The 21,786-nt window shown below is 33.0% G+C and overlaps 2 protein-coding genes across 6 annotated transcripts; both read left to right on the top strand.

Moving 5' to 3' along the window:
- The first annotated feature begins 3,068 nt into the window (after positions 1 to 3,068).
- Positions 3,069 to 8,547, top strand: LOC105167156 (serine/threonine-protein kinase BSK2). 3 transcript variants are annotated; one of them, XM_011086751.3, is made up of 10 exons: positions 3,069 to 3,484; positions 3,982 to 4,202; positions 4,649 to 4,784; positions 5,095 to 5,228; positions 5,914 to 6,019; positions 6,160 to 6,245; positions 6,529 to 6,717; positions 7,120 to 7,281; positions 7,473 to 7,586; positions 8,156 to 8,547. In XM_011086751.3, exons 1-10 carry the CDS (start codon positions 3,403 to 3,405, stop codon positions 8,405 to 8,407), a joined length of 1,482 nt encoding a protein of 493 aa, XP_011085053.1. In that variant the 5' UTR covers positions 3,069 to 3,402; the 3' UTR covers positions 8,408 to 8,547. The 3 variants fall into 3 exon arrangements, with proteins under 3 accessions (XP_011085053.1, XP_020551513.1, XP_011085061.1); XM_020695854.2 differs by lacking the exon at positions 3,069 to 3,484 and adding an exon at positions 3,509 to 3,656; XM_011086759.3 differs by lacking the exon at positions 3,069 to 3,484 and adding an exon at positions 3,683 to 3,743.
- Positions 8,548 to 16,048: 7,501 nt separating this feature from the next.
- On the top strand, positions 16,049 to 21,098 carry LOC105167169 (protein NRT1/ PTR FAMILY 7.3). Of its 3 annotated transcripts, none has more exons than XM_088886177.1 (6): positions 16,049 to 16,303; positions 16,419 to 16,471; positions 18,179 to 18,310; positions 18,413 to 18,630; positions 18,871 to 19,433; positions 19,900 to 21,098. In XM_088886177.1, the coding sequence occupies exons 3-6, from the start codon at positions 18,187 to 18,189 to the stop codon at positions 20,765 to 20,767; spliced, it is 1,773 nt and encodes a 590-aa protein (XP_088742303.1). In that variant the 5' UTR covers positions 16,049 to 16,303; positions 16,419 to 16,471; positions 18,179 to 18,186; the 3' UTR covers positions 20,768 to 21,098. The 3 variants fall into 3 exon arrangements, with proteins under 3 accessions (XP_088742303.1, XP_020552212.1, XP_011085074.1); XM_020696553.2 differs by having other exon boundaries at positions 16,419 to 16,539; XM_011086772.3 differs by lacking the exon at positions 16,419 to 16,471 and having other exon boundaries at positions 16,050 to 16,303.
- The last annotated feature ends 688 nt before the right edge of the window (positions 21,099 to 21,786 follow it).

Here is a 21,786-nt window from a genome sequence, read left to right as displayed (position 1 = left end):
TGGGTGACGTTTCAGCAGTAAGATCCTTGTCTGGTACTCGGTTGGAGATTGCAATGAGTGACTCGCGAGTCGCATCCTCAGCAGTATCCTTGCCAGGTTCTTTCTTATCCATAAAACAATAATTCAGTCCTGAAAATATCAAAATTTTAAAATTAAAAGCATCATGATAAAACAGTAAAGAACTTGAAAATTGAATTCAAATCAACGTTGCAAAAATTATACATTGCACATTCTCCTTGATCTGGTTCAAATTCCAAGTCAGCTGTTGAATGCTATGTTTGTGGGGGTAGGAAGGTTTTCCAATTCTTAAAGTTTCTATAAAGGGTTCAAATATTGTCTCTGCTAGTACAAGAACTATTAATTCTTATTGTACCTTTGAAGTAACTCACAAAACACATTGTTGCAGCAGAAGTATCAAGATTCCTCCTCATAAAAAATCCACTTAAAGCCTAGAATATACTAATATGTATAGAGTCAATTTGCTCCAACAATACCTTGTCGTACTTATTGCATAACAGCATACCTTGAATATGGAGGCATATGTACAAATTTGCCTTGCACAAGTATTTCACTAATCAATAAAACTAAAATACATTTGCTCACTGATTTCACTTATATGGTAAATCTCTTCTGCATATAAAGTGCATCAAAACTTTCTGTCTCATCCAATTAGTACATTGTCTAAAATTTTCTAGGCAAACTGAAAAGTCAAAGTGGTACGCTAAATCCAATAAGCCCTGTACTTTTGGTCCAAGACCATTTAGAAAAAGAGATTCTGAAATAGAAAACAACACTAAGAATCTTGAACTCATTAAACACAGAAATTTAGGTCCAATGCAAGTTCAAATTCAAGCTTCCGTTTCATCCCAATAAACATTTATATCTTCCCAAACCCTTAACTGATATTACTAAAAAGGATCAAGAATATCCGATTCATATTACAGTAATTAAACAAATAAATTCCCTGAAACATTAATTACAAACTCCAAAGACAGCACCGACATAATCAAAAGACTAGAAAGCTGCAAGATAATAATTAAAACATAAAACTAATTCCAAATTTATACAAGAAAAACGAAAAAAACTCTTAAATCCAATGAACCACCACATACCCGAAAATACGTAGTCCTAGAAAAACGAAAACTACAATAAGAATCCTCTAATCTTCAAGACAACAAAGTCAGATTATCCCACATCAAGAATAAATGAACATATAGACCGAATACGAGAAAATTACAAAACAAAAACGCTTCTCTAGTTTTCAAGAAGCGCACCCAGAAATCCAATACACACGAACCCCCATCCTCATTTATCCTGTCTACAAAGCTAGAACAATAGCCAAGTCTATCCAAGTCAAACCCATAACCCAAAAATATATGGGTTGAAGGAACAAATAGAACAATCAAACAACCATCCAAAAAATCTCATAAAACACAAAATTTTGAGAATATCAGAAATGTTACCTTGTGATGAGCTAGAGAGAAAAACTGAGAAAAGAGGGGCCGGGGGATAAATTCAAGTGCAGATACAAATTTCTTGGAAGAAGAAGAAGATAGAAAGAAGGAAAAATAGTCGAAGGATAATCCATATATATAGCAAACACCGTAACAACTTTCTCAACTGAAAACGTCATAACTTTTACTCGGATTCTGGAATAATTTATTATTCCAAAATTGCACTAACCTTCCCCTAGTTATGAACATTTTCTATCCACCCCACAAATGTTTTGAAAGTTTTTCAAGTAACTCCTATCAGTTAATTTTTGTACGAATTGCCGTGTATTTGAGGGGTATAAATGTTCTTTTGGTTGGGAATATCTCTAAAACTGAAGCATAGTCAATACAAGACGGTTATAAGGCCAGTCAAATATGTTCCAAAACCAAGGCATTCACAACCTGCTATTTTTCTGCACTTTTTATTCCTATTTTACTTCTATTTTTGTACATATAATCATCTCACTCACGTCCCATTACACCAATTATTTTATTTTTATCACAACTTTATTCAAAATTTTCTATTTTATTTTTCTCAAATTCTTTAATAACTAAATATCATAATATTAACAGCTGTATGCTAGATTAGTTTTTCATATAATTTTTTAGAATTTTTATGAAAATTCTTCGACCCTTATGATTTAACTAGACTCCGATACGCATTAGTTAGGAATTTTATATTATGTCAAATCAATTTAGTAATTTTAAGGCATTGCTTTTTAATAAATAGTATAGATAAAAAAAAAAGGGTATAATAATCGGAAAAAATGACAAATATTATAATTAAATAATATTACTCACAAGCCATTCTAAAGAAAAACAAAATAGAAGTAGTAGGATGGGCCTATTGAATCTCGGCCCAAACCTGCTTAGGGCCTATGAAGCAGGCCTTTACAAAAATATGGTAAATAGTCCATTGGGCTGGATTAAGCTTGCAATCCAACTCAATTAACAAATGTAACCTCCTATTCTTCATTTTTATTTTTTTATTTTTCACTTTAACTCATTGTAGAAATTAAATTACAATTGCTTATTTAAATGATTTTGATAATTTCTTACATTGTTTTATATTGTAATTAAGGTAAAGATATGAATGTCGTCCACACAAAATTCAACATTTTTCTTACATGTTCCGTCGTTTTCTAAATTAGTGTTTTTATTTATATTTTTTCTTTCATTTAATATACGCATACTCTACGTGTACAAATTTATTAAAAAAATATATAAATAAAATTAGAAAAAGCAAATTTAATTGAAGTATTAAGAGCCTGTTTGGTTGTGTTTTGATTTTTATTTTCAGTTTCCAACAATTGAAATTGTATAGAAATATTTTATTTGTTTTTGTGCAAAACTTAAGAATATATTTGAATTAATTATTTTCAAATAAAGTATTTCTACACATTTTCAATTGTTAAAAATTCAAAATAAAAATGAAAACACAACTAAACAAGCAAAAATTTTATTGGAAATAGAACCAAAACGCCCTCTTAGTCACCTGCACACAGAATGAGAGTTATTTCACAGGCAGTGAGCACACAGGACTGAGACAGGTGGTGCTGATGGAACAGTTTTTTGACACAAAAGAGCCTTCTAATTTCTACTGCTCAGAGAGATTCTCTCTCTCTCTCTCTCTCTCTCTCTCTCTCTCTCTCTTCACGTGCCAATCATCGACCTATCATGTGACCGCCCCGTCCCACTCTCTGCCTGCCTTCACTGCTCTCTGTGTCTGAGTGCTGTAATGATCCCCTTCACACACGCTTAGTCGCTTCAACTCGCTTCTTCAAGATCAAATTTTTAGCCTTGTTTCTTGAAACCCAGCTATCAACGTTTTCTCACTGCGCGTCAAGACTATTTATTAACACATACACAGAGTGCCTGCTTTGTGTTTGTTAATGTGAGCACACTAAAGATGGGCTGTTTGCAGTCCAAAACTGCCAATGTCCAGTCCCCTGACCAGGAACCTTCACACCCTGACTCTAAACCAGATCTGGGTATTCTCCATTTTTCACTTCTTCTTTCTCAATCTCCCTCTCTTTCTCTCTCTGATAATTACTGCGTGTGTAAAAGTTTGTGTGGGCTTAAGGACGGAGGATATATAAGTGTGACTATTTATGTGTGCGAGTTAGTTGATTGAAGATGGTTGATGAGCACGTGATTTTTCAAGTAAATACTGAACCTTGTTTTTCAAGTACAAACTTTAGGCAATGACTTTTACCCGCCTATATTTTCGGGTTATTGGAAGTTGTTCGGGTAACTTCTTTCTGGCCCTCATCGTTTCACTTGGATAGACGCTTCTTCGATTACTTTACTGTATCTGGGTTCGCTTCTATTTTATCTTTTATTGAGTTTTTAGAATTATAAAGAATGGTGCTTTGGGGTGAGTCCGCTGCAAATATAATTTGTTTATGTATTTTGCACGGATATGTGAGAAATGTTGCACATGATTTCTGTTGTATAAATGTTTTTTGCTTTGTATGGTTTTATGAAGCAAATGGGGACCAAGTGGATCCAGAACAAGTGCCTCCATTCAAAGAGTTTGGACTTGCAGAACTGCGGGCTGCAACAAATGGTTTTAGCAGTGAGCTGATAGTTTCTGAATGTGGGGAGAAAGCTCCTAATGTTGTCTACAGAGGAAAGCTCCGAAGTAACCGCCTTGCTGCCATTAAACGCTTCTCAAAGCAGTCGTGGCCTGATCCTCAGCAGTTTGTGGTGAGTTTGCTGTTGTGATGATTCAAGCTCAGCTTTCTTTTTGTATGTTAGCTTATGGCTTAGTTGGTGAATTAATTAAGATGATCATCAAATCTTTTTTTAGAATGGACGTTTTCTATAGAACGGAATTATGTCACCTTATGTGTGTTAATTCTTGTTAGTGTTGATTAGTTTTATGCCTTGCCTGAATTGTGGATCGCGGTTGCATTTGTATTTTATGAACCAATAACTGTTAGAGATGATGTTATAGAATACTTGTTTTGTAAGGATTCATGGGGGTTCTATTGTAATCACTTTGAAATTTTCATCAATTACATGAGGTATGCAGGGTTGAGCGTTAGTAATATTGATAAGGTTTCTACTATAGCTATTTATGGAAAGAACTGTGTTTGATTTTGAAAATTTTGTAGCTTGTTCATAAGTTTCTTGATCTAATATATTTGCAGGCAGAAGCTGCTGGAGTTGGTAAGGTTAGACATAAGAGATTGGTGAACTTAATTGGATGTTGTGCCGAAGGAGATGAACGCCTATTAGTTGCTGAATACATGCCCAATGATACACTGTCAAAGCATCTCTTTCACTGTATGGTTATATTCATTTCTTGTCCAGTCATAGACTTCTAACCTCAAAGTGAAATATTTCTTATATTTTATTGGAATATCTCGTTCCCAGATTGTCTGTTCCCCATCTGACATCTATACAAAGAAAAAAAAGTTAAACGAATAAACTGGCAATCAAAAGTCGTGCTGCAGTTTAGCAATGTCACATGTGAACTGCTTGCTTGGACATGGTGGCCATCTCTTTCAACTTTTTGGTGTAGATCTAAGGCATGAGGTGTTTTGGTTTCTTTTACTGTCTCTTACATTTTGTTTAACTTGTCCTTTTGCTTCAGGGGAAAAACAGCCTCTGCCATGGGAAATGCGTGTAAGAGTTGCATACCACATGGCACAAGCTCTTGACCACTGCAATGCTGAAAATCGGAAAATTTATCACGACTTAAATGCTTACAGAATTCTTTTTGATGAGGTACTTGAGCAAACATATGTGACATGAAAGAATTTAGTCTTTCTCAAAGCATTGCAAATGCTTCCTCTCCCTCCCTCCCTCCCTTTGGGCGGATTCTTGAAGGCCCTAATGAGAGTGGAGTGTAAGCAGCAGCCAATCAAGCCCTGAAAGTTTAATCTTTTTTGTTGCTCTTATGCTGCCACTTGATTAAGTGTTCCACAAAGTACCTTCTTTGTGCTGGAGTTATTATTTTCAGTAGGTGCCCTGATGTCAAACTTTTTCCCGAGGACAATTCGAAGCCTTTGTGATATTTCTTTTGAGTTGGATAAAGAATCTTCAGATGAGAGGTATATAAACGCGCACAAGAAGAAGTGAAAGGACTCTATATTACAAGTGGCATTTTCTTTTGTTATTTAAACATGAAGCAATTTACATTTCTCAAAGGCTTCAGTCTTCAAAATAACCTTGCTGCTATACCTAAAACAGAACCAGGGGCAATTAGTGATACACCCCTCTATGTCTCTTTACTTGGGAGTTGAGATGCACCAATTTTATGATAGACTATTCTAAATTTATCAGGAAGCCTCTCTATTTCTTTTATCCCTTTCTTCTGAGCAAGGTGTATCATGAAGTGAGACCTGCTTATTAAAGATAATTGTGGGTCACAACATTGTGGTAGTGATTGAACTAAGGTGTCCTGTTACAGGAAGGTGACCCAAGGTTATCTAGTTTTGGTTTGATGAAAAACAGTAGGGATGGGAAGAGCTACAGTACCAATCTAGCTTACACTCCCCCCGAGTTTCTGCGCACAGGTGCATTATGTCATCCGAGTAGATCTTGTGTGATTCTAATTGCATTTGACTTCTGCATGAGTTATCTTCTGGGTTTATTGAAAATAGACAACCAATCCCCACATAATGACACGGTTGTTTCCCTTTCTTCACTCTTTCAGGCAGGGTTATTCCAGAGAGTGTGATATACAGTTATGGAACTGTTCTTCTGGACCTTCTGAGTGGAAAGCACATTCCACCTAGCCATGTATAGTACCTCTTATAACTCAGCTTGCATGTTGTCTGTGTATTTAAATAGAAATCCTCAATCTATTTCAGTTTTATCTGTTGTGACATGGTCTGATTCTTAGTTATTTGCAAGGTTTAAGCTCGTCAAATGCCTTAAACGTTTAAGTTTGTCAGTGAATTAACCAAAACCTTTTAGGTTGGAAAAGTACACGATGTACATTGGCCTACAAGCTAATGATGTTATGAATTATTTATTCTTTGCTTTAAATGGTTCCAGAGGATTCATTTATCTGTTAGTCCAGGCCTTGGATCTGATAAGAGGAAAAAATGTTCTACTGCTGATGGACTCATCCTTGGAAGGACAATATGCTAAAGAAGATGCTACCACGTTGGTTGAACTTGCATCTAAGTGTCTCCAGTATGAGGCCAGAGATAGACCCGACTTGAAGTTTCTTGTCAATGCTGTGGCACCACTACAAAAGCAGCAGGAGGTAATATTTCTGTGTCCGGTTTTGGCCCTGCTACTTGTACTGGATTAATTCACTAACATCGTATTATCATTATAACAGCCGTCGTCATTGGTTTCATTCTAATAACTGTTTCTACACAGTAAAAAATGTTCTATTCAATAAGTAGTCCAAAACAAAGAGTTTACTTCCACTACATAATTGACGTTTCACTCGATCAAGTTGGTTTTTATCACGTGGAACTCACTGGCTGTTTCTTACGTTCTTGTCAGTCCAAAAGGATAAAATGTTTCGAGGAACAAACAAAGCAAAGTGAAATTGGTCTGTACTTGTCATTGTTTGATGTAGTGAAACAACTTTTATCAAAAAGATTCTTAGAAACATTTATCCGCTCTTGGTAATTTTGACCAGTTGGTGCTATTCTAGGTTGCGTCACACGTGCTGATGGGTCTAACAAAAACCCCCGCTGTTCTGCCCACCACCATGCTTTCTCCATTTGGAAAGGCATGTGCAAGAATGGATCTTACTGCCGTACATGATATCCTGCTCAAAACGGGCTATAAAGACGAAGAGGGTGCTGAGAACGAGGTGAGCTGATTTTCCCACTCTGAGAACTAGAATTGCAAGTCGTCTTATATTTGTTTAATATTTTAAGGATAACTTTTATAAACTGAAGCTGTCTGAGGCCTGAAGCTGGTCTTTATTGTGAAAGTGAATGTTAAACTTTGCCATACAAATGGATTTTCTGACGTGCTCACTTCATGTTTTTAATGGTGAAGCTGTCATTTCAAGAATGGACACAACAGGTCCAAGATATGCTAAATACAAAGAAATTTGGTGATATCGCATTCAGAGACAAGGATTTCAAGGGTGCTGTAGATTACTACTCCAAGGTACATGCTTTATCTCGTCCCATTACATGGAATTGGCTGGCAAATCGAAGTCCTTTATCATGGTTTGAGAGACTACTGCATTATCAATTGGGTTTTATCTTCTTATGTTACTGGGGTTTTGTCTCACCTCTTTCTACTTCTGGGAAGAAAATGTTAAACAAAAAGAGAGTTGTCAAAATCCTTTGAAAAGAAAGGAAAAATGTAGTACTTGAGAAGTCAAAACGGTTTGGTATGTTGGGTTAGTGATTACCAGTGTGCAGGTTGTCTATGCATAAGTTCAGACATATTATAAGAGAACCCTGATTGTGTTGGAAAGTCACGACTGCAACCCCTGGTGCTATCTGTTTTGTTTTACAACCGATCCAATGGTGAGGAGGAGTGATCTGTAATGTGAAACATCACAGAAGCTGATGTCTTGTCTATGTATCAATTGCCTAATTCAAATGATCACATAATTATGTTAGTGAAAAGTTTCCAATTCTTTTGAGGTTGATTCCCTCTTCTTCTTCATTAACAACCGAAAACTTCTCCTTTTCCACGTATTCGTCTAAACCAATCCTAACATGCAGCTGGTGTCAATGATGTCCGTTCCATCTGGCACGGTTTTTGTGAGGCGGGCTCTCTCGTACCTGATGATTGGCCAACCGGAACTGGCCTTAAGAGACGCAATGCAGGCTCAGGTCTGCTTGCCCGAATGGCCCACAGCCTTCTACCTGCAGGCTCTTGCCCTTTCCAAGCTTGGAATGGAGACCGATGCTCGAGACATGCTGAACGATGGCACCTCCTTTGAAGCCAAGAAGCAAAACAGTTGGCGCAACTAATTTATTGTATTCCAAAAAGCTTAGGAATCCAGTTCTTGTCCACTGCCTGAAATTAGATTTTATTGTAATGTTGAAGATTGGATGATGAAAAACTCTTATCATACGGATCAGAGAAGTGTATAAATCGCTTTTTAGGCTAATGTATTTAGCAATGTGCATCAAGATATGGGGTTTTGGACTCATTAAAGCTGCTGAGTAGATTAGTAATAAGCGGGCAACAGCTTGTGCATCTGATGGTACCGTAGGCATTTTTTAAGAGTTTCAATTTCAAGTGGGCAGGCAGACAGTTTGGTAGACACCAACTTTGTCATACCTTTTGTTCTAAAGTGGTGGAGGAAACATTTTAACGTAACATTTGTTTCGCAGAAAATATATATTTATTCATCGTTCCGGATCGACTCAAAAACGAGTGCTAATACAATTGAACGTCTTCCTTCACTGATGATTCAGACATATTTTAGTTTTTAATGAAAATATACGGCATGTGACAACCATCCATTTGTGCACAAAATATTGAGTATAGCATGAATTTTTAATTTAGTCTAAGTTCGTGTAAAAGTTCAAAATCGGTGTATAAATTCCTTAATTGCTTTATTTCTCTATGAAATATATTTTAGGTTACATTTGGATTGAGGGATCCGAATTATGAATTTTCAATTATTAATAATAAATTATTTGAATGTATTTGGATAATTCAAATTTAAAGGATTCAAATTGAATAATTTTAATTTTGAATTGCGATTTATTGAATACTGGCGTATTTTAAATTCTTCAAATCTCGTTTTGAGCTATTTAAATCTTTTTTTCTTTCTTCGTAAATGAATCGCTCAACTCTAAATTATTTCATCCAAACAGAGTTGCATTAATTTTAACGTGTGAGAATTTATCTCAATTTGTATGTCAAGGCTGAGTCATTTCCTACACCCGAAAATCCTCTACTCCAATCCCTAATCTCTTGGCAGCCACCGCCAAGGGAGTGAAGACAAAGAGTAAAAGGCGCTTTTCCAAGATGTACAACTTGAATACTGCGAACAACGTTTCTGGGTCACGAGAATCATCATCACTTGCTATATTTGACGCCCTCCCCGACAAAACTTTGCTACTTCATACACTAATGATTCTTACATTCCGGACTAAAGATTGTGTCATATATCAACACTATGAAATTATTTTATAAATTGTGAAATTCATGCAAATATCAAGAAGCAAAAAATAAAATATTGGTTTTAAGAATATTCCGACACTCATGATGGCTCAGATTTTATTTTTAAAAACCCATAAATTACAACACACGGTCTGAACGCTCATTAATTATTTATGCAAAAGCATATATCAAAAATTACTATACGTAAAATTAACACAAAAAATTTGCATAATTCAAAATACTCTCATGTTAATCATAATTATTTGATTTTTTCTTTAGTACTCGAACACGATTTTGTAAGCATCTTTAGATTATTATAAAAATATACAAATAAAAAAATTATAAATAATATAATATTGAACCAACCTCCCTAGTCAGGTCGCCCAAAGTTGCTAAGTAGTCATATCATAGACTTAAATTATCAAATTACTATATATATAATAAAATTTACAAGTGTTTAAGCTTATGAAGACAAACATGCAAGTTGAGGGGGTGGATGCCAGATTGATAAGCACCAGTGATTGCTTATGTATTAAAAATAAAGATAGTCGCGTTTGCTTATCTTTTAGTAGGAAGGTGGTGGTGTGATGGGTTTGATAAGACGTGCGCGAATTGAATACGAGCTTTCGCTTTTCAACTTCGCTTTCACTGGAGAGAAAAAGGAAGTCAAGTTGGACTTCAGCTCTAACCTACTACTCCTCAATTTTGGACAGCTGATTGCAACCTGCCTGCCTTTTTGAACACTTTTGTTTTTATGTTTGTGTGTTAGAACGTGATACACAAACTTTCTTTGCATCTCTCACGTTAATCTTATTTCCTTCTTCCACTACCAGATATTTGTTTCTTGGGCTTTTTAGAATACTTACATTAGTTGTCTTAATTAGATACTACATTTTTATACTACATAGATTACTACTTTAAATTTCGTTTTTATTCATTACGCGGATTTTGATGAGATGCGCCTTAAATTTTGAATGAAGATATGTTTGGATTAAAATGTTTTGTGATATTTTTATATGAAAAGAGGCGATATTGTTATATGAAAAGACGTGAGAGATTTATTTATTTATTTATTTTTGTGAAACTTACGATCAAATTCACAAAAAAAAAATGTTCAAATATATTTGACTTCACAATTTAAAATATAGAATAATGACCTTTTAAAAACAAGAAGAACAACTTATGTCGGCACCGAGTTGATTGCATTTAATTTTACCCTTATGTAAAAATATTAATAGACAAAGAAAATTTTTTAAATAACAAAAAAATAATTCGATGGCCCCGAAAAACATATCTGAAAAAAGTAAAACCCAATTTTTAAAGTGTTGCATTGTTACGAGTTTAGCAATTCAGGGGTGAAGTTGTAATTTTTTTTATTTAGATAGTTTTTTTTTACTAAATAAGAAGGTCCGTTGCATTTAATTCTTTATTAATTAACATTTGGTATTTCAATTTTTATTTAGGACGGATAGCCATATTATTTTAAATATGTCCTTTTTATAATTAGTAATAATATCATTTATGTCCAACTAATAATTAAAAAATGTAGCTGATAATTTCTGAATAACGAATAAATACTTTTAATGAATAAATTGAAAGATTGGCGGGATCAAAATTGCAGTTGGAAGAATTTTTTAATGAATTATTACCTTATTAGATTATTGTTAATTATGATTGATAATTTCTGAAATTATTTGGGATTGGACTACAAAAATGAAACTTATTTATAACGTAGTTTTGTACCATGAGCTAGAGACAATATATATTATTGTGACATTATTATTTGCTACATATTTTTCACATACACACGCACACAAAGGAGAGATCCAGACATGTACTGTATGCTAATTGAAATATATTGACATTCATTAATTAATTATTATTTATATTAATCTGACATCAGACAACATGGATGTAATTCCCAACAGAACTGCAATCCAACATTTTATAAACAAACCAGAGAAGAATAAATGCAGAATAAACAGTACACCTTAGAGAATTACTTAAGTATAAAATAGTTACAATTTTATTTTATTTTGCCTCAAAACAAATATTCTCATCATTTGTGAATTAATTCAATATTTATCTTACGTACTCATTTATTTTATATATAATAAGATTTTTTATGAAATGATGAATTTTTAGATGTAAGTGTGATTTAATTAATATACGATGATATTATAGTTCAGGTAAAGGCGGATATATTTTGTCACACGATCATCGAATTATTAAAAAATAAAAAAATTATGTGCTAGACTTTATAAAAGTAAATAGTTTTATAAATTATAAGCTTTCTATCTAAATAATTTAAGTATATGTAATTTTACAAAAAAGAAATAAATGAAAGCTAATTAAAGACTGCTACATATTTCTGTAAAATATATATATACATTTGAAACATAATTTTAATCTGAATTGTGGGTATGTACGTCCAATACATTAATCTTTTCATGTCGTATCATAAATTGAAATGTCATTTTAAAAATTCTACCTATATATATAGTCCCAATCAAGTTATCAAGATCTTTATTTAATACTAAAATTTATTTTGACAAATGAAAAATAATTGATTATGACAGTGAGACATGCAATATATCCAATCATAATAAATTATAAATTTATAAGTGTACCAAAATCAGTGTCCAAAGGAAGATTTACGTGCAACATTTTGGTTGCTAGCACAAAATTCACAATTAAATAGGCCTACCCCAAATAACATTTTATGGTGATGTCAGCAAGTTAGGCCACTGATAATTAAGTTTTGATGGATTCCATGTATGGTTAATTGTTTGAAATTAATTAAAAATAAATACATGTTAACTAATTAATCATCTCGTGCTACCTAGCTCAATACAATTTTTGATTCGTACGGAAATAAGTTGAAGGCTATATTAGGATTGATAAAATTTAACCGGAAATTACTGCAACGAGTTTTTTCTAAAGTTTAGTTTAATTATAAATACATTATCGTTATTTGAATTATCTCAGATTTTCATTAATTTTTTTGTAGCGAATTGACCAAAATGTCTTTGTGGGCGATAAATTATAATTTTACTTATTATGAAAATTTTTTTATAGATTGAGTGTATAATGTTTTTACAATTTTTTAATTTTTTTCCATCCATCTCGTTCAATTTTTTCATACTTTTGATATATAAAAAAAATATATAGTAGAAACAAAATTGACAATTCTAGACCTTCATCTAATAATTACATAATTTTATTAAATATCGAGAGTATTCATAATTATATCAATAATTAGGGGAACTCTTTGTAATTTACCTTAAATTTAAAGTCATGAAATTTAAAATTCCTAACACCAAACTCTCTAGATTCTGTTTGCGTAATTCTAAACTAAAAAGGATTTTGCATGCTTTATCTCTAAATTTGAACTACGATTTATTGAGAATTGATAAATTTTAATATAGATTTTTTTTTTCAAATACATCAATTCAAATATAGTCTAAAGGTTAATAATAAAAGAAGGAGAAAAAAAATACACCTCATAAGATATCAAATGTACGCGGAATAAAAGATTATAAATTTGAATATCGCTTCGTCCATTTATTTATTTTTTAAATAAAAAGAAAAAATAGAATCTCTATATATATGTTAATGTGACACAGATATATATATATATATATATATGTGTGGATTCCATTTAGCCTAACCCTTTTTATTTTATGATTGATCATATGGTCATATTATCATTTTGGTAGTCTGACAAGAACTTGACAAATAGCGTCATATGTTTAGTAAAGTCACAAATAATTGGGCCACATTGATGAATAAGTTGTTAGTGCATTTTCCAATTTCAATTGACCATAAAAACGTGTTAAACAATGACTCCACATAGCTAACCTTTTATTAATTAATATTACTCATACTAATTAATTAATATATATATAATATAATTTTGTCGTATTAGCTATTGATTCATACATGATGTCAATGATATATATATATAACTCGATTTAGTCTTATTTTCTTTTGTTGCCTTATGATATGACCATATATGCATGTATGTATATATATTAATGTGACTATATATGACGGCTGGGGATGATAATGAGTCCGACTTTACCTTAAATTCATCTCTTCTGAATACGTTTTTTGAAATCGGGAAATTGATCTTGATTTTCTATTTTTAAATTTGAATTCAGATGGATATAAATTACAGATACGTACTATATATGCTCTCTGAATCAACACATAAAATTTAATCAAACATAGTTTATATATACTTCAACATATATATATATATATATATACATACTTGCAATTTTTAATGCAAAAACTAAAACAAGTGCAAATAAATTTATAAAAGAAAATTTACTTTTATTAAAAGTTTTTTTTTTCATATTTGAAATGTTGAAATGATATTACGTACTTTTGAAAAGTTATTTGATTAACATTTTTAAAGAGTAAATTATAATGATTAGTTTTCTTATAATAAGTACCTCCTAGTTCATTTTTTTGAAAAATTACTAGTGCCCTAAATAGCATATTTTGCTAGTCTTCACTATATTTTTATTTCTATTTTTATAGTGAAATTACCAAAATGCCCGTGCGGACTATAAAATATCATTCCTTATTTTCTAAAATTTTGTATGGATGAGAAGGGCAAGAAGCTAGAAATTTCACGTGGTCAAATTTATATATATATATATATATATATTTAATTTTTCAAAAAAAATCAGCAATGCTAAAGTAGACATTTTCAGGCTTCCGTTCAAAAATTACATAATTTTATCAAACATTAAAGATATAGATATTTATCTCAAACAATAAGACTCAAATTTTAGTGTAGGTCGTTGTGATTTATCTAATTTATTTAAATTTATAAAGCGAGTTCAACATTCGTTTTATTGAATCAATAATCCATATATATTTAATTAAATTCCAAGTATATTCAAAAAATTTTGGTAGGTGGAAAATGAAATGTTAATTTGGGTTGGTAGTGGGAGCAGTGCATGGACATCCCTGGCTACACACGTGGGGTCTGCCTGCTTTAATGTTCATTCATTCCCCTCAACATTGAGAAGAAAAGACACGAAATCATGAGAAGGGGTGGGGGTGGGATATAGCGTAGGCCCAATGCTTCATGACCTGTAAACTACTTGTCTACAGATTCTTAATTGTTGCATTATTATGTATGTAATTAATTATTGTTTTATACATACAGAAAGGCTTTTTCCAGGCAGGTTTATTTAGGGTTTGCAATAACCCACATTTAATTTAATTATTGAAATTAATTAAACTTCCATAATTCATAACTACAACATTCATTATTCACGAATCACCAATCCAATCTTCCCAAACAATGGCTTCATATGTTATGATTGGCGGATTTATGTTTAATTACTCAATCTAGCTAATAATTAACGCTTTACTATAAATTTTTCAAATAATAATTGGGCGATATATATATATAATGTAATGAATATTTAATTTAAAGTTTGGTAATATATATATATATATTTCTAGTAATGTGCTTTTTCTCTTATTGAAAAAATAGTTAATGCTTCACGCCAAAAAAAATTAAAATTTAGCACATTAAATATGAAGCAAGTTGCGTATACTCTTTACATTGGTACATAGTCATCGTATTGCAATTAATTGCATACACGCATTTAAATTAATTATATGACAAGTATAATTATATTTATATTACAATCAATTACTTTATCCAAAGTGGAAACCAATTAAATCTCAAGTTGCTATCTACTTACACCGTAAACTATAATTCATCCTAGTACAATTTAATTAAATCTTAACTTATACCATAAATTGTAATTTATCCTAGTACAATTAAATTAAATTTTAATAAAAGAATTCCCAATCACCATGCATATATAATGATTTTTTTTATTTCTGTTATCATGGTCAAAATTAAAAATTCATCACGAATATAAATTACGCTGGCTAAGAACGACTAACAGTTTGTTTCTACGAGTGGGGCCGAACTTCAGCCAAAGTTAAAACATATTGCAGATATTATGGTTATAACTGAAATTATATGGTCAAAACTTAAGTTATCGTATTAATTTTGTTCGACCACAGCAGATAGTATTGATTTATCATGATTATTAGGAGTGTGAAAATAATTATTAAATGTTTTGCAGTGATAAAAAGGAAAATAAAATAAACAAAAGGCAAGGGGGTACTGTGCATTTTTTAACATATATGTATATATAAAATCATAACATAACCTGATGAAAGTGGAGCCAATAAAATAAATAAACTTAAAAAAGTACTTAATTATAAAATAAAAATATAAAGATGAGAAAAATAATAAAAAAATGAAAAAGGGGATCAGGGAAAGAGCATATGTTGGAAAAATGTCTGCATCAATACAGCTTAATGACAATGGATACAGCTGAAACCCAACTAGTTTGGGTCTGCTGCGCAAAAGACGTCAATATCCCAACATCTCTTCTACCAAATCACGCTTCTCTTCCTACACATTGCTTTGTCACCATTTCTCTCTCTCTCTCTCAAAAGATTCAAAATTTTCCCCATGAAAAATGCAACTTCTCCGAAGTATAGTCATCCCTCTTACTCAATCTCCACTCCCTATAAATACACCACCATCCTCACCTTCTCTTCTCCAACTCACCCACATATCTATTTTTTTTCACACACAACACACACTCATCATCTTCCATCTCCCCATATATATATATATAGTTAGCTAATTCAGCCAGCCCTTTGTCGTGTCGACTACGATAACCGAGGAAAAACATCGACTAGTAAGTTTCCTTTCCCAATTTCTTGTGCTGCATGCACGTAATTTATGCGCATTTCAGTTCACGTGTCTGTGTATTGTAAGTAGATCGAGGATCTGAACTGGTGTGCTCAAATTAGTTTTGCAGTGTGTGATTAGGTGCACAAGGAACTGATGATGGATGTTAAATGAAGTATGTACGAAGCGTTTCTCGTTTCGTTGGAGTACATACGTGTAGATATACAGTTTGGATATATATACGTACGATCTCTGCTACAGCTATACTTTCCATAGTGTATTTGGGAAAGTAGTTTAGCATGGATTGATGCATGACGACTTGTAACTCCTGATTCCCTTCTGATCGTATGCGTGTGTCTCTCTGTGTGTATTTATGTTGTACGTGGATACAAATACACACAACGTATGTGTATATATATGTTAATACTATATATACGGTCGTGAAAATCATTTGTTCTAATATAGCATGTACGTATTCAATTCATCTCACGTACGCATGGTAAAATACATAATTTGCAGTAATATAATTTATTAATTTATTAATAGGCTGTGACAAGGTGAAAAGAATTCAGAAATAAATGTAAATGGAGAGATTCATAATCAAGAGAATCGAAAATTGATTTTGGAATATGGATCGTACAATTATTGCAGCATCATGAAATGTGATACTCATTTATTCAGACAGACAATCCCCCAATCATGCTTAGTTGTTCTGTTTTCTTTTTTTCTTTCTTTAAAAGAAAAAGAAATGAAAATATTTTACACGTTAATTCGTTGATCAGAAATTCTAACTCAAATCGAATTTGATCAAATTTGAAATAATTAAAAAATAAGTGTATTAAACTTATTACATGATTGGTTAAATTCGATCGAACTAATTTAAATAAAAAAAAAATTATGTAGATACTCCAAAAGCTCTCTCTACATGTACATATACGGGAGAGTATGTATAAATAGAGTACAAGTTGATATTTGCTTCCTCGTATAGATGATATCCGTGATACATGGAAAAAGTTATGGGTTTCCTTGTAAGCACTTCCTGCTTCACATGTTCCCTGTGAACATATATCCTCGTTTATTTTGTTTTATGGGATAATTGTATGATAGAATACATAAAATTAAATGAACAATTAAAAAAAATTGGAATTAACTGTAGTTAATTTACTTTGGATCAATATAGTGATTGGACGGACAAAGATAAGTTAACTAAGAGAAATCGTAATTAGATCGGGTTAATTTGATGTTCAAACTCTGGCCTCATTCAAACAAGTAAATGGTCGTTTCGCCTGAATTGAGTTGGTTATTCAGCTCAATTCAGGAAAGCAAACGAGGCTTTGTTTCTTTGTTTATTTATTTACATTTAGCACTTTATGGTTAAAAGTTATTTATTTAAATACCCAAATTGCAAGATCCAACTCTGCAATTGTACTATCTGTCAAATAACATAACCAGAAAAATAAATAAATATGTATGTAGTACCATTTATTTTATTATTTACTTTGAATGAATTATTTTTATGCCCCTTCAAAATAATGAAGTTATGTTTATTTCTTTAAAACTTTAGAAATTACGTTGAAAAAAAGTTGTGCATACGATCATCTTGACATCACAACAAAAATTGAAGTGAACTTTTAATTTTATCGAGCAGCTTAACAATCATTATATTTTTGTTTTATTCAACGAAACACCCTCAATAATATTTTTAATTTTATAGGGATGTAAATATAATGTATATATAATTTAATTCGGAGTACTATCAATGGTTCAACAAAATAATTAAATATTTGGTTTCACAAACCCAAAAGTTTTATTCCTCTGCATTTGTCTCTAAACACAATAAGATAAATAATCTCTAACAACGTTTCTATTTGTTTCTGATCAGGATCAACGATGGCGGAGAAGATCAGCGTCAAAGGCCAAGAAGAATGCACTCTTGATGGATCCGTAGACCGCCATGGAAAGCCTGCCATTCGATCAAGAAGTGGATCATGGAGTGCTGGTACTTTGATACTAGGTAAGCCAACATGTATACGATCATCCTAATGAACTAATACATAAATATTTTTTTTTAGAAAATATTTTCTCCTTATAGCTTTTTTTTTTTTTTTAATTACAGTGAATCAAGGTCTAGCAACATTAGCATTTTTTGGGGTTGGTGTGAATCTAGTGCTGTTCTTGACCCGAGTAATGGGTCAAGACAACGCTAGCGCTGCAAACAACGTTAGCAAATGGACTGGCACTGTCTACATGTTCTCCCTCCTCGGGGCCTTCCTCAGCGACTCCTATTGGGGACGATACAAAACTTGTGCCGTCTTTCAAGTCATCTTTGTTATAGTAAGTCTAAGTTTTATACCACGTTCTGGTGACACTCACAAATTTCACGATTATTGGGAGTATGATCAATTTTATTCATGCAAGACATCGTTTGTTGTAGCTTAGAAAAAAAGTCTAATAAAAACATAGATATGTGTTGGTGTAATTTACGAAATAAATGATACGAATTTTTATTTTATCATAATAATGAATGTAACTACGGGTTGAGGGTACTAAAAGTCAAATATGGTCTAATTGCAGGGACTCGTGTCGCTATCGTTAACGTCCTACTTGTTCTTAGTCAAGCCTAATGGCTGCGGGGACGAAAAGACTCCTTGTGGCTCTCATTCCACCCTCCATCTTTCGCTGTTCTACGTGTCGATTTACCTAATTGCCCTTGGGAATGGAGGGTACCAACCTACTATTGCAACCTTTGGGGCAGACCAGTTTGATGAGGAGCATCCTAAGGAAAGCCACTCAAAGGTTGCCTTCTTCAGTTACTTCTACTTGGCCCTAAATCTTGGCTGCCTATTCTCAAACACCATACTCGGATACTACGAGGACAAGGGAGTTTGGGCCTTGGGCTTTTGGGCCTCTGCTGGATCTGCTACAGTTGCTTTGGGCTTGTTCCTTGTGGGCACCCCAACGTATAGGCATTTCAAGCCCAGGGGCAACCCTTTTTCAAGATTTTGTCAAGTGATGGTTGCTGCATCAAGAAAATGGAAGGTTGAGATCCCCTCAAATGATGATCATTTGTATGAGGTCGATGGAAGGGATCTTACTGATGATGCGAGCAGAAAAATCCTTCACACTCGAGGATTCAAGTAAGTCTTCACATTGCCAAAATTTATTGTCTCCTTTATTTTTTAATACCAAATCATTCCTCCATGCATATATATAATAGATAATCTTTTATTTTTTTAATATTATATAAATAAAAATAAAATACATAAATTATATTAATTGAGCAGATAATGTAAAATTTAAAAAATTGAATAAGTTAATTATCTTGACAGTTGAAGTGCATTTTTTAGATCACAAAAAATTAGTGGAGTGGTGTCAAAACTGTCACTTTATGTCTATAATAACTCCTCTTTAAATGATATAGATAAATATTTAATAAATTGAAAATCGTAAGTCATTACATCACTCCGTCGGTCAGAAAGATTATGTAATTTATTTTATTTAATTTTTTTTTATACAAATGGGGCGAATATATGTTAAATAGAATAGAAAATTGAATTCGATAATATGATCTTGTGAACTAATAAGATGTAATGAACCATGCAGATTCTTGGATAGAGCAGCTGTTATGACACAAGAAGATCACAACATAGAGCAGAAAACCAGCACCCACAACCCTTGGCTTCTTTGCTCCGTCACACAAGTAGAAGAAGTAAAATGCATACTCAGACTCCTCCCAATTTGGCTCTGCACCATCCTCTACTCAGTAGTCTTCACTCAGATGCAATCCCTTTTCGTCGAGCAAGGCGCCGCCATGAAAACAACCCTGGCCGGCTTCCACATCCCTCCCGCCAGCATGTCGAGCTTCGACATCCTAAGCGTGGCATCCTTCATCTTCATCAACCGTCGGATCATCGAACCGATGGTGGCCAAGATCCGCAAGTCCGGAGGCCTAACGGAGCTCCAACGGATGGGCATCGGCCTCATCATCGCTGTAATGGCAATGCTGACAGCCGGAGCAGTCGAGCATTTCAGGTTGAGGTACGCGCAGAAGGACTGCCCTAGATGTGTCAACTCCAGCAGTTTGAGTATATTCTGGCAGGTCCCGCAGTACGTGCTGATTGGGGCGTCTGAGGTGTTTATGTACGTGGGACAGCTGGAGTTCTTCAACGGCCAGGCTCCGGACGGGCTGAAGAGCTTCGGAAGTGCACTAAGCATGATGTCGATATCGTTGGGGAACTACGTGAGCAGCTTGATCGTGACGATAGTGATGAAAGTGTCGACATCTGATGATATGCCGGGATGGATTCCTAGGAACCTGAACAAGGGGCATTTGGACATGTTTTACTACCTCTTGGCAGCTCTGACAGCAGCTGACTTTGTGGTGTATGTTGTGTGTGCAAAGTGGTACAAGTATACCAGATTTGAGGAAAGAAGTAGTAGAGGGATGAAGAATGATGAGGTGAGAGTGTAGGTAATTCTCTTAAGTATATTAGTACACTCTTGTCTAGTTCTTTTTTGTATGTCGGAATTGGATTCTTGAGGTTGGTGTTTCTGTGTAGTTGGGAGTTGTGATGATGAATAAGGTAATAAGGCAATTGAGAAGATATAGAAGGTAAGAACATATACTTAGAGTGGTTTTTATGGGGGATGAGGGAGGTTGCAAGGATACTAGAGGAGTGTGATCAAGTTTGTGTCACTTCTCTAAGTTGAGCATTTGATCATGAGGACTATATATGATCCTCAATCAATGTAAAGATGTAAGAGGATTTCATGATTAATTTAAATTCTACTAAATTTATTTACATTCTTGTTTTTTTCTTTTTATTTTAAAGTATTAGAACCCCATTTTCGTATTAGTTTATGATCATTTGCACGCCAATTTTTTTTCTACGAGACTAGCATACAATTATTGTATATTAAATTTTAATTAAAGGTGAAAAAAATTATAAGTTTGCAATGACTACCGTTAAAGATTTGAGGCATTTAATTATTATATATACTAATGAACTTACTATACTAGGATTATTCTTTTTTGGCTAATTATTTATCCTCATATATACAATAACCACTCAGATATATATCTATTTTTTGAATTCAAAACGATGGATCGAATTTTTTATTGTTAACCTTATTCCATATTTTATGTCATTAAATATATAGACTTCACGTTTATAAGGATGACATCATATATTTTATTTTACAAAAAAATTTATACATATTTATATTGAATGGAGTAAAAAATAAAATAGACTTTAAAACAAAAAATTCAATTCCTAAGAAGAGGTCTTAAAGGCCCATAAAATGAACTTGTAATACTATATTAATATCTAGGTTAAATTTGAGATTAGGTTTGATTTCGCCACTGAAAGGACAAAAGACCTTTTGGGAATTGGAGCTTGGCGGGCCGAGCCCAATTCTGTACCCCAGTAAATCATGGCCCATGATCCCTTGTCCGTAACAAATTTGGGCCTAAAAGTACTGGGCCTCATC

Source organism: Sesamum indicum, linkage group LG1, assembly GCF_026168435.1.
Source record: "Sesamum indicum cultivar Baizhima isolate 11 linkage group LG1, ASM2616843v1, whole genome shotgun sequence".
Taxonomy (NCBI): domain Eukaryota; kingdom Viridiplantae; phylum Streptophyta; class Magnoliopsida; order Lamiales; family Pedaliaceae; genus Sesamum; species Sesamum indicum.
Note: the sequence above shows the minus strand (reverse complement) of the source record. Positions and strands in the feature narration are given on the sequence as shown.